Below are 14,239 nucleotides of genomic sequence, written 5' to 3'. Positions count from 1 at the left end.
CAAAGCAGCAGCCCCTCAGCTACAAGTCTTGACCAGAGGTGTTTTTATGCACCCCTTCCTCAGGGGGGACTCCCACGCACAGCAGGGCTCTCACTTCTGCTCCCTGGGCACAGGCTGAGTGACAGCCTCCACGCCCTCTCTCGGACAGGCTCCTTTATGCCAGGAACAACCTGCAGAGCCTTACAATACCCTTTGATAGTAGAGGGAAGAAGTAAGCCACATGGAGCCTTCCCCACTTTCTCTCATTAAAAGTACTGAAAAGGGGGAAGGCAAGTGTTTAACCCTCCAATTCTTCTAAAAGAAAAAGGGAGAAGATAGGGATTAAAACATAGCATATCATACTCATCAATTAGCTCTTGAATTAAAATTCAGAAATTTACTCTCATCCAAAAGCTTATTTTTCTGCCTATTTTTCTTTTTCGAACACTAGCAGATATTTGATGTGAATTTTCATAAAAGTAATTTCAACAATGATTAAAATCAGGAAAAAAAACTTTAAAATAGCTTCCTCATGCAAAGTAAATATACAAAGATAATAATCAGGAGGAAAATACAATAAAAGAAAATGTCATTCATAATAACAACAAAAATGCAGTACACCTCTAAATGAATACATCAATAATCAGTGAAGTGTATAAAAAGAAAACTGCAACTACTAGCTCTAAACAGGAAAAAAAAAATAAATAGGTAGCGATATCTACCATTTTTCTGGATGTAACAAGTAAATGTTGTAAATCTGTTGTTTCATTATAAATAATTTTATTAGCTTAATGAAAATAAAATGATGATAATAACATCAAAATCATACATATCCAATTGTTTAGTAATTGGAGATTAAGTGAATTATAACACAGTTAAATTATAGGATATCATATAGATATGTTAACAATATAACACGAAATTTAAATTTTATTCCAAAATAAGTGGACTTACATAATTATTTACAAACACATTTTGTAATTAAGAAATTAAAAGAAGGAATTTTATAGAAAAATTTATAGCTGCCATCTTTTAACAAAATTACAGGATATTTTGTTCTGCTTCCTGAAGTGTTTTACAAATTTATTATGATAAGCTTATTGTTATTTTTTCTTCCCAAAGTCTTTTTAAAATCAATTCAAAAATCTCAACTTGACAATGTTAAAGAAGGCTTATTCTTTATGTCTAAATTGACAACATCCATTGGATCATAGAAAAAGCAAGAGAATTCCAGAACACTGTCTACTTCTGCTTCATTGACTACTCTAAAGCCTTTGACTGTGTGGATCACAGCAAACTATGGAAAATTCTTCAAGAGATAGGAATACCAGACCACCTCACCTGCCTCCTGAGAAACCTGTATGCAAGTCAGGAAGCAACAGTTAGAACCAAACATGGAAAAAAGGACTGGTTCAGAATTGGGAAAGGAGTACGTCAAGGCTGTATACTGTCACTCTACTTATTTTATTTATATTCAGAGTACATCATATGAAATATTGGGCTGGATGAAGCATAAGTTGAAATCAAGACTGCCGGGAGAAATATCAATAACTTCAGAGATGCAGATAACAGCACTCTTCTGGCAGAAAGTGAAGAGGAACTAAAGAGCCTCTTGGTGAAAGTGAAAGAGGAGAGTGAAAAGGCTGACTTGAAACTCTACATTCAAAAAACTAAGAACATAGCATCCAATCCCATCACTTCATAGCAAATAGATGGGGAAACAATGGAAACAGTGACAGACTTTATTTTTGGGGGCTCCAAAATCACTGCAAATGGTAACTGGAGCCATGAAATCAAAAGATGCTTGCTCCTTGGAAGAAAAGCTATGACAGACCTAGACAACATATTAAAAAGCAGAGACATTACTTTGCCAACAAAGGCCTGTCTAGTCAAAGCTACGGTTTTTCCAGCAGTCATGTATGGATGTGAGAGTTGGACTATAAAGAAAGCTGAGCGCAGAAAAATTGATGTTTTTGAACTGTGCTGCTGGAGAAGACTCTTGAGAGTCCCTCAGGCTGCAAGGAGATCAAACCAGTCAATCCTAAAGGAAATCAGTCTTGAATATTCATTGGAAGGATTGATGTTGAAGCTGAAACTCCAGTAATTTGGCCACCTGATGTGAAGAGTCGACTCATCAGAAAAGACCCTGATGCTGGGAAAGACTGAAGGCAGGAGGAGAAAGGGATGACAGAGGATGAGATGGTTGGATGGCATCACTGACTCGGTGGATATGAGTTTAAATAAGCTCTGGTAGTTTGTGATGAACAGGAAAGCCTGGCGTGCCGCAGTCCAAAAGGTCACAAAGAGTCAGGCATGACTGAGCAACTAAACTGAACCAAATTCTTCCCTCAAAATGAAATGGGGAAAATTTTGCTTCTGGAACTGAAGCTGAGCCAACAAACTAGGATGTTGGTCCAGAATTTATACATTGCTGGCTGAAGCAGCCACTGATAAATGCTTAGCAGCAAGATCTGGAAAGAATTTCGATGGTAGACTCTATCCCCCAAACTAAAACTGGTTCAAAACCAGTATACTAAATGCATACCTGATACTTCAAGAAAAAATAAAACATACATAAAACACACAAATACACAACTTGTTATGTCTTGTATTTCCTATAAATGTTCTTAGAAATTTTACTTGCTGCCTAGAGCTCACTTAAGACACAATTGCTGCATGTGCAGTCTTGAGGACGTCATCAGTGTCCCCTTAACAGCATCAGTGGTATAGCCTAATCACATAAGTACCCCAATTATGACCAAAATTTCCTCTTGGTTTTGTGCTTTTTCCTCAAACCAGTTCTCTTTTCTGTCATCTATATTTTCTCTTATGTATCTCAGTTCCTCAAACTTTCTCATACGAATTCAGCCCTGGAGAATACCTGAAACTGTCAATAAATTACATATGCACCAATAAATAAATTGTTAAGACCATTAAATATGTACATATGCATGCTAAGTTGCTTCAGTCATGTCTGACTCTGTGACCCTATGGACTGTAGCCTGCCAAGTTCCTCTGTCCATGGGGATTCTCCAAGCAAGAATACTGTAGTGGGTTGCCATGTCCTCCTCCAGGGGACCTTCCCCATCAAGGGATCAAATACAAATCTCTTATGCCTTCTGCATTGGCAGGCAGGTTCGTTACCACTAGCATCACTTGGGAAGTTCCTAGTATGTACACGTAATGGAATATTTTGCCAGTATTCAGTTCAGTTCAGTCACTCTGTTTTATATTTTCATATTTGACTATTTTTCTTAGTTTTATTTTCTAAATTAGTCACATAATTTTCTGACATAGTGTAAATGTCTAGGAACAAGTCAAAGAGCAAATACCTACAGTGGTATGAAACTTAAAATAATTAAAAATTTTATGTGCAAAAGGTGTCAGCGATATTATTTCTGGGATGAGAGTGCACTAGAAGATGTATTTTCAGAGAGATTTAGTCCCATGAGTCTCAGGCTTTTTTCCTTAGACAATATTCTGAGTTGTATCAGCCCTATGTATGGGGAAATGGCACAATATGTGTATTTCAACAAGCTTCGCTTCCTTATTAGTTGTGTCTAGCTTTTCCCATATTCTTCCAGGCCTCTCTATATATATCCAGGAATTTTTCCTAATTTTCCTCTTGAATTTCAAGTCATACCACAATGTGTCTGAGACTGATTGTGTTTAACAGATTCAGCACAAATAAATATTATTGATTCTGAAACTACTAACAATAGTTTATAGGATTAATGTGAGTTAATAATTATAAATTGTTTAGAACAACATTTCATTTCACTTTAAAGAAAAAGGAGAAAAAAGAGTTAGGAATCATAAGTAATTTATAAAGAAAAAATATAGAAAATATCAACAAAATTGACAAACTTTATGCTGACATTGGAATAAACATTTCTTAATTCATTCAAAAGGCTAGTCATATCCAAATACCAAAGCCAGAAAAAGATATGACAAGATAAGAAAACTACAGATCAATATCCCTCTTGAATATAGACACAAAATTCTCAAAAAAAACTAGAAAACTGAATTCAGTTACATATTAAAAGGCTTATACACATTACTAAGCAGAATTTATCCCATGAATGCAAGGAGAGTTCAACATATGAAAATTAATTAATATACTACATTAGTAGATGTATGATCTACTTCCTTAGCAACTTTCAAGTATGTAATATAGTTTAACTATAGCCACCATGCTGTACACTTGAATTTATTCATGTTATAGCTGGAAGTTTGCACCCTTTGACCAACCTCCCCCCATTTCCTTCATCCCCCAGTTCCCAGCAATCACCATTCTCTCACTTTGGCCAAAAATTTCATCAAATTTTTCCATAACACCTTATGGAAAAACCTGAAAAAATTTTTTGGCCAATCCGATACTTCTATAAGTTTGAGTTGTCAACTCTTTTTACTCTAAAAAAAATGCAGCTTAAATATCTCTAACAAGCTATGCAAGAACAGATATTTGATGGACAAGAAGAATGGTTTCTTCTTCTTCAAAGTTGGTATCAGGAACCCAGTGGGAAAGCTTCCTATTGTAGATATTATGACAATTCCAATTATTACTTAATTATTCCCCAGGAACCTTCAACTATACATGGATACTAGAGAATAAAAATAAATAAATAAAATCGATTTCCATATCTTCACTATTCTTTGGAGAACACTAGGACTTGGCGTTTGATTTTTTTGGGGGTGGGGGGGAGGTTGATTATATATAAGTGCAAATTCAAAATTATCCCTCTTTTAAACAAATCTAATAGACCATTAAGAGAGAAAACCCCAAATCCCCAAAGGTTATAATGCAAGGAATATGCATATATATTTCCTTCATCTATGCTTTTGTCTTAACCACAAACATGTGCCTTGAAACTCAAGAAAAAATATCTTACAGGGTTCACCCTTTGCAACCCTTCAAAGATCACAAACTGGATCATCCAGTTTCTCAGAAGTCCCTCACATGCCTTTTGCTCCGTGGAGTGATATTTAATCTTCCATCCCTGAATCTCTTCTCAGCATTCAGCCAAGAGGTGAGCGGAAATCATATCATGTGAGCCACATGTGCTCCATAGTTTGCAAAAATAATTTACTAGGAAGTATTTTCTTCTTTGAGAAAACTAAATATTTCATTAGGACAAAATGCTAACCTCCCCCCAAAAAGACTAAATAATATATATTCCTTCTTGTTTCCTTAAATCCTAGAAGCTTAAGTTCTAAGTTTCACTTCTTTCTCTCTCTAAAGGATGAATAAGATATAAGCAAAGAGGCTTAAGATTTCAAATGAAGATGCAGTTGTTGTTGTTCATATTAACTCATAAATTGCTGGAGAAGAATTTATTTGGATGATTTCTGTTGACTTGGTAGTAGAGGAAATATGGCAAATATTTCATCTCAGAGATATATTCTTTTCCAAGCTCATATATTGTTTCTCACTTCCATTAGGTTAATGAGCCCTGGTTTAACATGTATTAATTCTTTTTGAAGTAACAATTTTCACATGTATGAGTTTTTGCTGTACATACAAGATTTATTCCAAACCTGTCACTGGACAATTACTATCCCCAGGAAATATTCCAATACAAGAGGGTAAGTATCAGTAATGATTTAAAATGAATCTTTTGTCAAAGATTTTCTGTACCTAAAATAAAGTAACAGAGGTGGCTGATACTAGGATCCTGAGTAAAAAGGATGCAGAAATTTCTAAAAAATAGAGAGATAATCCATTCAAATACATAAATGTCTTTCAAACAATTTATTAGAATATGTATTTCCTAAAAGGTCTTATGTAAATAAGTGAGTTCTTTCTTTAAAAGTATTAACAGACTATTTTAGATAGCACCATCACATATTTAGCTGGCTTAATTTACTATATCCATATTTATACAATCCAAAAGGCAATGAGGATCTATAAATAGTCCTTCCAATTTAGGTGCCATCTCAATCATCAAATAAGAGTCAGTTATCTATGTGGTCTGACTTAGGAATCCAGATATAACCTTCCTACACAGAAATATATCAAGGACCTCCCTGACTCAAAGTCTTGGATTCCCACCTTGAAAAAGATTCCTTTTATTTATTAAATATTCTTTGTTAAATGCAAAAATACTTCCAATAGTGGAAAACAAATCAAAATTGTGCAAAAACGTATTAAAAGTTTATGGTAATCTCTTGATTATAAGCTCCATGAGCTCAAGATCTGTCATGGCCACAGCTGTTTCTCCAGCACTTAAGAGCCTACCTGACACAGTGAACATGTTAATAGATACTTTTGTGGCAGAGTAATATTCTATTACAACGGAATATTACTGATACAGTAATATATGTGGTGTGTATATATATATATATATATACATATGTGTGTATACTACATCTTCTTTATCCATTCATCTGTTGATGAACACTTGACTTGCTTTCATATCTGCCATTTGCAATAATGTGAATGGACCTAGAGAACATTCTGCTTAGTGGAATCAGTCAGAAAAATACAAACACTATGTGATATCACTTATATATAGAATCTAAGTTGATCATGGATACCAAACACAGGCACATTAGAAAAACTTCATATGCACAGAAATGTAATATCATTAGTAAAGGTAAGCAGATGAATGAACACACTAACACAGGTAATTTATCAGAATTACATACATTCCTAGTATCTAGTTAAGCTTTCTTAGAAAAGTAAAAATTTTTCTCCGTTTCATGTTTTCCCTCTTCTCTTATTGTGAATTTTTAAAGTAATATATGTTCAGTGCTGAATCATGAAAGCCACAGTTTTGTTGTTAAAAATTTGTTTACAATTTTATGAAATGAAAGGTAAAGAAATTGGTTTTTTTCAGGAAGAATCCGTGCACTCCATTAAAGCACAAACCACTGTCATCCCCATGTCTTCCAGACGAATGAATGTGTCCAGCAGAGAAACCACCCACCCTGTTACCCACTTTATCCTCCTGGGCTTTCCCTCAAGCCCAGAAATGCAGCTCCTCTACTTCGGGCTCTTCTCAGCAGCCTATATCCTGACCCTGATGGGGAACACGGCCATTGTCTGTGCTGTGCGGTGGGATCAGCGCCTTCACACCCCCATGTACATCTTCTTGGGGAATTTCTCTTTCCTGGAAATATGTTATGTCACCACAACCGTCCCTAATATGCTAGCCAACTTCCTGTCCTCAAGCAAGTCCATCTCCTTTGTGAGTTGTTTTGCACAGTTCTACTTCTTCTTCTCTTTTGGGTGTGACGAGGGCTTCTACCTTTGCATCATGGCCTTTGACAGGTATCTTGCCATCTGCCATCCTCTGCATTACTCACGCGTCATGACTAAAGACCTCTACACTGGCCTCGTCATCTTTGGGTGGTCCGGTGGGTTCATTCTCTTTGTAACCCCAGTTGTTCTCATTTCACGGTTGCCCTTTTGCAACCCAAATATCATCGACCATTTTATATGTGATCCTGTCCCATTGATGATGCTGTCCTGTTCTGAAGACACCACCACACAACTCATTTACTCTACTTTTAATGTTATTTTCATGATCGGCACCTTTCTCTTCATCCTTTGCGCCTATGCACTGGTGATTCTGGCTGTGATAAGGTTGCCCTCAGCAGCCAGCAAACACAAGGCTTTCTCTACTTGTGCTTCTCATCTGGCTGTGGTAATTCTGTTTTTTGGCTCTGTTATGGTGATGTATGTTAGTCCTGGATCAGGACACCCAGCGAAAAGGCAAAAATTCATTACCTTGTTTTATTCTGTGATAACACCTTTATGCAATCCTCTAATATATAGCTTCAGGAATAAGAAGATAAAGGCTGCCCTTATGAAAGTCTTGAGATTGGACAACACGTTAATAAAATACAAATGAGAGCTAAATTTTATCTCTCAAATGCAACTCACCTTAATAAGACATGTGTAAAATTGATGTCTAGTGAGAACCCGCTGTATAGTGTGGGCAGCTCAGCTCAGTGTTCTGTGTTGATCTAGATGGGAAGGATGGGGGGTGAGGTGGGAGAGACGCTCAAGAGGGAGGGAATATATGTATACATGTGGCTGATTCACTTCATTATACAACAGAAACTAATACAACATTGTAAGCAACTGTACTCCAATTAAAAATCAAAAACAAATACACAGTAAGCCTAAAAAAATGATGTGATATATTTGTCTCCAAATCCATTGTTTTATTAAGAAGCTACTGTAATGAGGGCCAATTATCACCTTACTACCACTCACCACAAAATGCAGTAGTCTATTTAAGAAAAAATATGTTTTAACAAGTGAATTCAACTTTGAAGTTGTGTGCTCACTCAGTTGTGTCTGACTCTTTGTGACTTCATGAACTGTAGCCCACCAGCCTCCTCTGTTCATGGAATTTTTCAGGTAAGAATATTGAAGTGGGTTGTTATTTCCTCCTTACCCAGGGATCGAACCCATGTCTCTGGTGTCTGCATTTGGCAGGTGGATTCTTTGCTACTGCACCACCTGGGAAGCCCCCAAAATTACTATCAAGTAAGAGCAATTTGTTATACCTAAACCTATCAGTTCCTCTATACATAATTTGGTTTCTAAAAAGAAGTCTACTTTGCATTACTATGTTGAAGCAACTAATATATACATGTAATAGAGATCATAGATTGACTAGGGGTTTAATACTATAAGCCAATGATTTTCCACTGAGATCTATTGACTGATAGAAAAAATCTGAGTTCGAAGGAGTTCACCTTGCCAGAGTGTAGCATTTGTCTTCACTTCAAGGAAACAGACAAATAATTTTAGTTAGACATTAGTGATTTTTGATGCAGTGGTAAATGGGATTATTTTCTTAATTTCTCTTTCAGATACTTCACCATTAGTATATAAACTGCCACAGATTTCTGTATATTGATCTTTTATCCTATGACTTTATTGAATTCCTTTGTTAGTTCTAACAGTTTTATGGTGAAGTCTTTAGGGTTGTTTTCTTATAGCATCATGTCATCTGCAAAAAGTGACAGTTTCCGTCTTTATTTCTGATTTAGATGACTATTTTCTTCCTTGCTCAGTCACTCTGGCTAGGATTTCCTGTGCTATATTGAATTAGTGGTGAGAGTATGTATCCTTGTTTTATTTCTCATCAGAGAGGAAAATCTTTCAGCTTTTCACTGTTGAGTATGATGTTAGCTGTGGGGTGGCATATATGGGTTATTATGTTGATGTATGCTTCCTCTATACCACTTGGTTGAGAATTTTACCATAAATGGATATTGAATTCTGCCAAATGTTTTTAATGTATCTGTTGAGACTGTCAACAGATGAATGGAAAAAGAAGATATGTTATATATACACAATGGAATTTACTCATCCATAAAAAAGAATGAAATTCTGTCATTTATAGCAAAATGGATGGACCAAAAGAATATCGTACTTAATGAAATGGTAGAGAAAAACAAATACTACATGACATCAATTATAGGTGAAATTGAAAAATAATACAAATATATACAGCAAAATAGAAACAGATTCACAGATCCAGTGGTTAACAGTGAGGAAAGGGGAGGGGGAAGGTCAAGTCTGGATATAGGATTAAGAGATACAAACTAGTATATATAAAATAGATAAGAACAGGGATATACTGTATATACAGCACAGGGAATATAGCCATTAGCTGATAATAACTTTAATAAAGTACAATCTGTAAAAATTGTATCACTATGTTAACACATGAAACTAATATAATATTATAAATACATTTGACTTATAAACCAATTTCATTTATATATATTAAATATTTTTGGATCATAGTGATTCAAAAAACTGAATCACTAGGCTAACACATGAAACTAATATTAAAAATCAATTATACTTTAATATTAAAAAGTAAGAACTGTATAAAAAGAAATGTTCCACATATGTCATCAGGGAACTGCAAATTAAAAGAACTATGAGATACCACTACACACCTATTAGAATGTCCAAAGTTTGGAACACTGACGACACCAAATGCTGACAAGAATGTGGAACAACAAGAACTCTAATTCATTGCGAGTATGAATGAAACATGGTTCAGCCACTTTGGAAAGAATTGGCAGCTTGTTACAAAACTAAACACACTCTTGCCATATGACCCAGCAAATGTGCTCCTCAGTATTCACACAAAAGAGTTGAAACTTATGTCCACAAAAACCTGCACACAGATGTTAGCATTTTTATTCAAAATTGACAAAATCTGAAAGCAAACAAAATGTCCTTGAAATCACAAAATAAACCATGATACATCCAGACAATGGTATATTATATGGCATTAAAAAGAAATGAGCCATCAAGTCCTGAAAAGATAGGAAGGAAAGTTAAATATGTATTACTAAATGAAATAAGCCAAACTGAAAAGTCTACTTTCTAGAAAATGTACAATGATGTATACAGTAAAACATCAGTGGTTTCCAGGAGTTTGGGGGCAGGGGATGGGGATGGTAGCTGAAGGGATGAGTAGGTGGAACACAGAGGATATTTTGGCCAGTGAAAATAGTATAATACCATAATGATGGACACATGTCATTGTGTGTGCATGCTAAGCTGCTTCAGTCATGTCCGATTCTGTGTAACCCTATGGACTGTAGCACTCCAGGCTCCTCTGGTCACTAGAATTCTCCAGGCAGAAATACTGGAGTGGGTTTCCATATCCTCCTCCAGAGGATCTTCCCAACTCAGATCGAACCCACATCAAGTTTCCTGCATTGGCAGGTGGGTTATTTACCTCTAGCACCACCTGGAAAGCCCATATATGGCATTGTACATATCTAAACACATAGACATACACCAAGAATGAACCCTCAATAACTATGAACTTTGGGTAGTTATGTGTTAATATGGATTCATTAGTTGTAACAAATGTACCACTCTAGTGGGAAAGCTGATAATAGAGAAATCTGTACACATGCCGAAGCAGGGGGTATATGGGAAATCTCTGTATATCATCTTAATTTTAACCTAAAACTGCTCTTAAAAAAATAAGTCTTAGAAAAAAAAAGATGTCTGCCTTCATTCACTATGCCTGAGCAATTACCTCAATCAAAATGTTGTGTGTCCAGCTTATTCTGACTTAGGGATTCATCACTTCAATTTAAGAAAACCTAAAATAGGAAGAGTTACCTCAAAGGTGGGTGCAATTGATACTCTCAAAAGGAAGGTACACACACACAGTTTGTTACAATGTATTTGGAGGGATCAGGGAAGGATAATAGCAGAGTGGTAAAAACCAAATCTAATTACAAAAGATGATAAATTATTGCTGTAAGACCAGTTATTAAATGACACAGGATATACGGTGAGCGTCTTCTCTCCCTCCTTCTAGATTACAGAGGGAACATAAAAGATTTCAGAGCCACATACATTACCCCAGAAAAGACAGGGTGAAAGGGGGGGGGGCCTCCAAGTGTCTTGACCAGTACCGCTTAGAGGGACCTGACCCGTAATCAAGCCTGTGATGATGCTTCCAAACCTGCTGCTGCTGCTAAGTCGCTTCAATCGTGTCTGACTCTGTGTGACCCCATAGATGGCAGCCCACCAGGCTCTGACGACCCTGGAATTCTCCAGGCAAGAACACTGGAGTGGGTTGCCATTTCCTTTTCTAGTGCATGAAAGTGAAAAGTGAAAGTGAAGTCGCTCAGTCATGTCTGACTCTTCCCAAACCCATGGACTGCAGCCCACCTGGCTCCTCTGGCCTTGGGATTTTCCAAGCAAGAGTACTGGAGTGGGGTGCCATTGTCTTCTCCGCTTCCAAACCTATTCTTACCTAAATGAGAATCTGGGAAAGTTGGCTTCACTTCAGGTGTGCCATTTCATTCTAATTTCTTTTAGGTCCTAGTTTCTACCCAGTAGCCAAATGCAGAAATCCAGTCAGGATCTAGTCTTCTTCAGGAGTTCTTAGTTATTCTAATTAATGGCTCCTGAGTCGTGAAAGAATGTTCAGGGAGGTTTTTTTTGCTTGTTTATTTTTCTTTTGTTTTGCCATTGCACTAAAATAATTTGTCTTACTTGGCAATGGATGAGCTCAGAATTATTCTTGTACACTAAGGTTGCATGGTTATCATACTCTCAGAGTTTTACAGTCTGGGGCCAGATACCTACTAAAATCAAGCATAATAGAAGACATGAGCTCCCCAGAGATGTCACAGAGTCTCTTTCCATGCCAGCAGCTTTTAGAAGATAACACAGAGAAGGGTAGAAGTGAAAGGAAAGGGGAAAATGCAAGAACACTTGAAGAAAAATAGAAAAACACAGTTTCTAACCTTAGAGTTGAGAAATGTGTTGAAACTTCTGAGGAAAACAAAAACTTTCTCAGAAAGGCTGACTTTCCCACAACTTGGAGAGATATTTACATGTGTGGGTGTTAGTCACTCAGTCATGTCCAACTTTTTGCAACCCCATGGACAGTAGTCCACCAAGCTTCTTGAGTGTCCATGGGATTCTCCAGGCAAGAATACTGGAATGAATTGCCATTCCCTTCTCCAGAGGATCTTCCCAGTCTAGATACTGAACACTGGGCTCCTGCATTGCAGACAGATTCTTTACTGTTTGAGCTACAGGGAAGTCCTGGAGAGATATGGCTTCATGGAAGAACAGTCTGAGCTACAGCTCATTTTAGACTAAAAGAAAAAGAATCCGGTACTGATTTGGAAATATACAAGCCATTGTAATACCAAGGCATTCATATTAAATAAGCTAGATAGCCATTAAAACGGCAAAATTAATAGATATTTTATGTAAACAGATCATTGAGTAGGACATAAAAAGGTTTTGAAATGCAGGATGAAATCCCAGATGCTCCAGGGGTTCTCCAAAATATAACCTTGGAATGTCCTTGAGTTAGCACTGAAAGGAGAGAAGAACTGATGGGTGGGTGGTAGAAGGGAACAAGCTACTCGAGGTAAAACTAACCTGGATAATATTGCTCTAAATTTCTCCCAGCATGAGTTTGAGAGGTATGGGCAGAGCAAGCACGCACTTAAAATCCTATGGCTTCAGTTGGTTTGGATAAGAAATGCTGAGGCTTATCCTGCCACCTTGTGGCTCTGGGCCAATGTGCAGAAAGCTTTGAGAAGAGAGGCCAGTGCTGAAGGGATCAGAGTGCCTAATGCAAAAGTAAGTTCAGAACACATCTTCCTCTCTCATCGCTGTAGAAATCACTTTGGCCAAGACTGTACATCAATATCAGTGTCAGATGACAACATAATTACTGCATTAGCTAAAAATGAATCAATCTGAAGTTCTGCCCTTGAGTGGATTTTTGCCCCTACAGACCCCCTAGGACTATGGTCTGATCAGGGTGGCTGGCTAGACTGTGAGATCCTTGAGGGCAAAGATTAATTAATCTTGTCCCTCCGGAGCTAACATTAAGTGCTTCTTTATTAAATCGAGCTGTTGATCAAGTATAGTGCTTTAGGTAACATTATTTAAGAAATCGGCTAAAAAAAAAAAAAAAAAAAAAAAAAAGATGTTATAATGTTGACCAGAGCAAAGAGGGAAAACATTACAGTTAAACATTAGCAAGAAGCCATACTCAGATTAGATATAATTTTCACTAGGGCTATCCTAATCTCTTGAAAGATAAAAGACCTAGCTGAATTATGGCAAAATCTATTCTCTTCACGTCTATAAGTTTCTGTTTTATCATTTGAAAAGAATAATGTCTCCCTCACATTTTGCATGTAAAATCTGCTGGCACAGTGGCTGGCCTGGGAGAGACTTGTGACGAGGCCCTGGGAACTTGAAGGTTATGTTAAACTCCAGGTGATTCTTATATATGTTGAAGTGTGAAGACTATGGACCATTCCAGTAGCATCAATTCCTCTGCTGAATGACTTGTAGATTAAAGAGGAGACAAAATTTTAATACCTCAGTACTGGGAGAGAAAAATGGACCAGCAGTTTACTCTAGTGGGTGATTAGGAAGGTATTTGGGATTTATTAAAGTGAATTTTAGCTGTCACTTGAAGAAGCACATATGAGGCAAGGGACACTTCATGAGCCTTGAAACAACTGGTGACATCCAATATGGAACTGGCTTTTAAATCCAGAACCTTCAGAATTGGAGAAAATAATAGCAAATGAAGAAATAGACAAAGGATTAATCTCAAAAATATACAAGCAACTCCTGCAGCTCAATTCCAGAAAAATAAATGACCCAGTCAAAAAGTGGGCCAAAGAGCTAAACAGACATTTCTCCGAAGAAGAAATACAGATGACTAACAAACACATGAAAAGATGCTCAACATCACTCACTATCAGAGAA

At 36.8% G+C, this 14,239-nt stretch overlaps 1 protein-coding gene across 1 annotated transcript; it reads left to right on the top strand.

Annotated features, from left to right (window-relative positions):
* Positions 1 to 6,878: 6,878 nt before the first annotated feature.
* Positions 6,879 to 7,835, top strand: LOC136172056 (olfactory receptor 11G2-like). The gene has a single exon (XM_065941175.1). The coding sequence runs from the start codon at positions 6,879 to 6,881 to the stop codon at positions 7,833 to 7,835; it is 957 nt and encodes a 318-aa protein (XP_065797247.1).
* The last annotated feature ends 6,404 nt before the right edge of the window (positions 7,836 to 14,239 follow it).

This window comes from Muntiacus reevesi, chromosome 7, assembly GCF_963930625.1.
Source record: "Muntiacus reevesi chromosome 7, mMunRee1.1, whole genome shotgun sequence".
Lineage (NCBI taxonomy): Eukaryota > Metazoa > Chordata > Mammalia > Artiodactyla > Cervidae > Muntiacus > Muntiacus reevesi.
Note: the sequence above shows the minus strand (reverse complement) of the source record. Positions and strands in the feature narration are given on the sequence as shown.

Excerpts from the sequence above, each read along its gene's own strand:
- LOC136172056 (XM_065941175.1), top strand. The coding sequence starts at position 6,879 with ATGAATGTGTCCAGCAGAGAAACCACCCACCCTGTTACCCACTTTATC.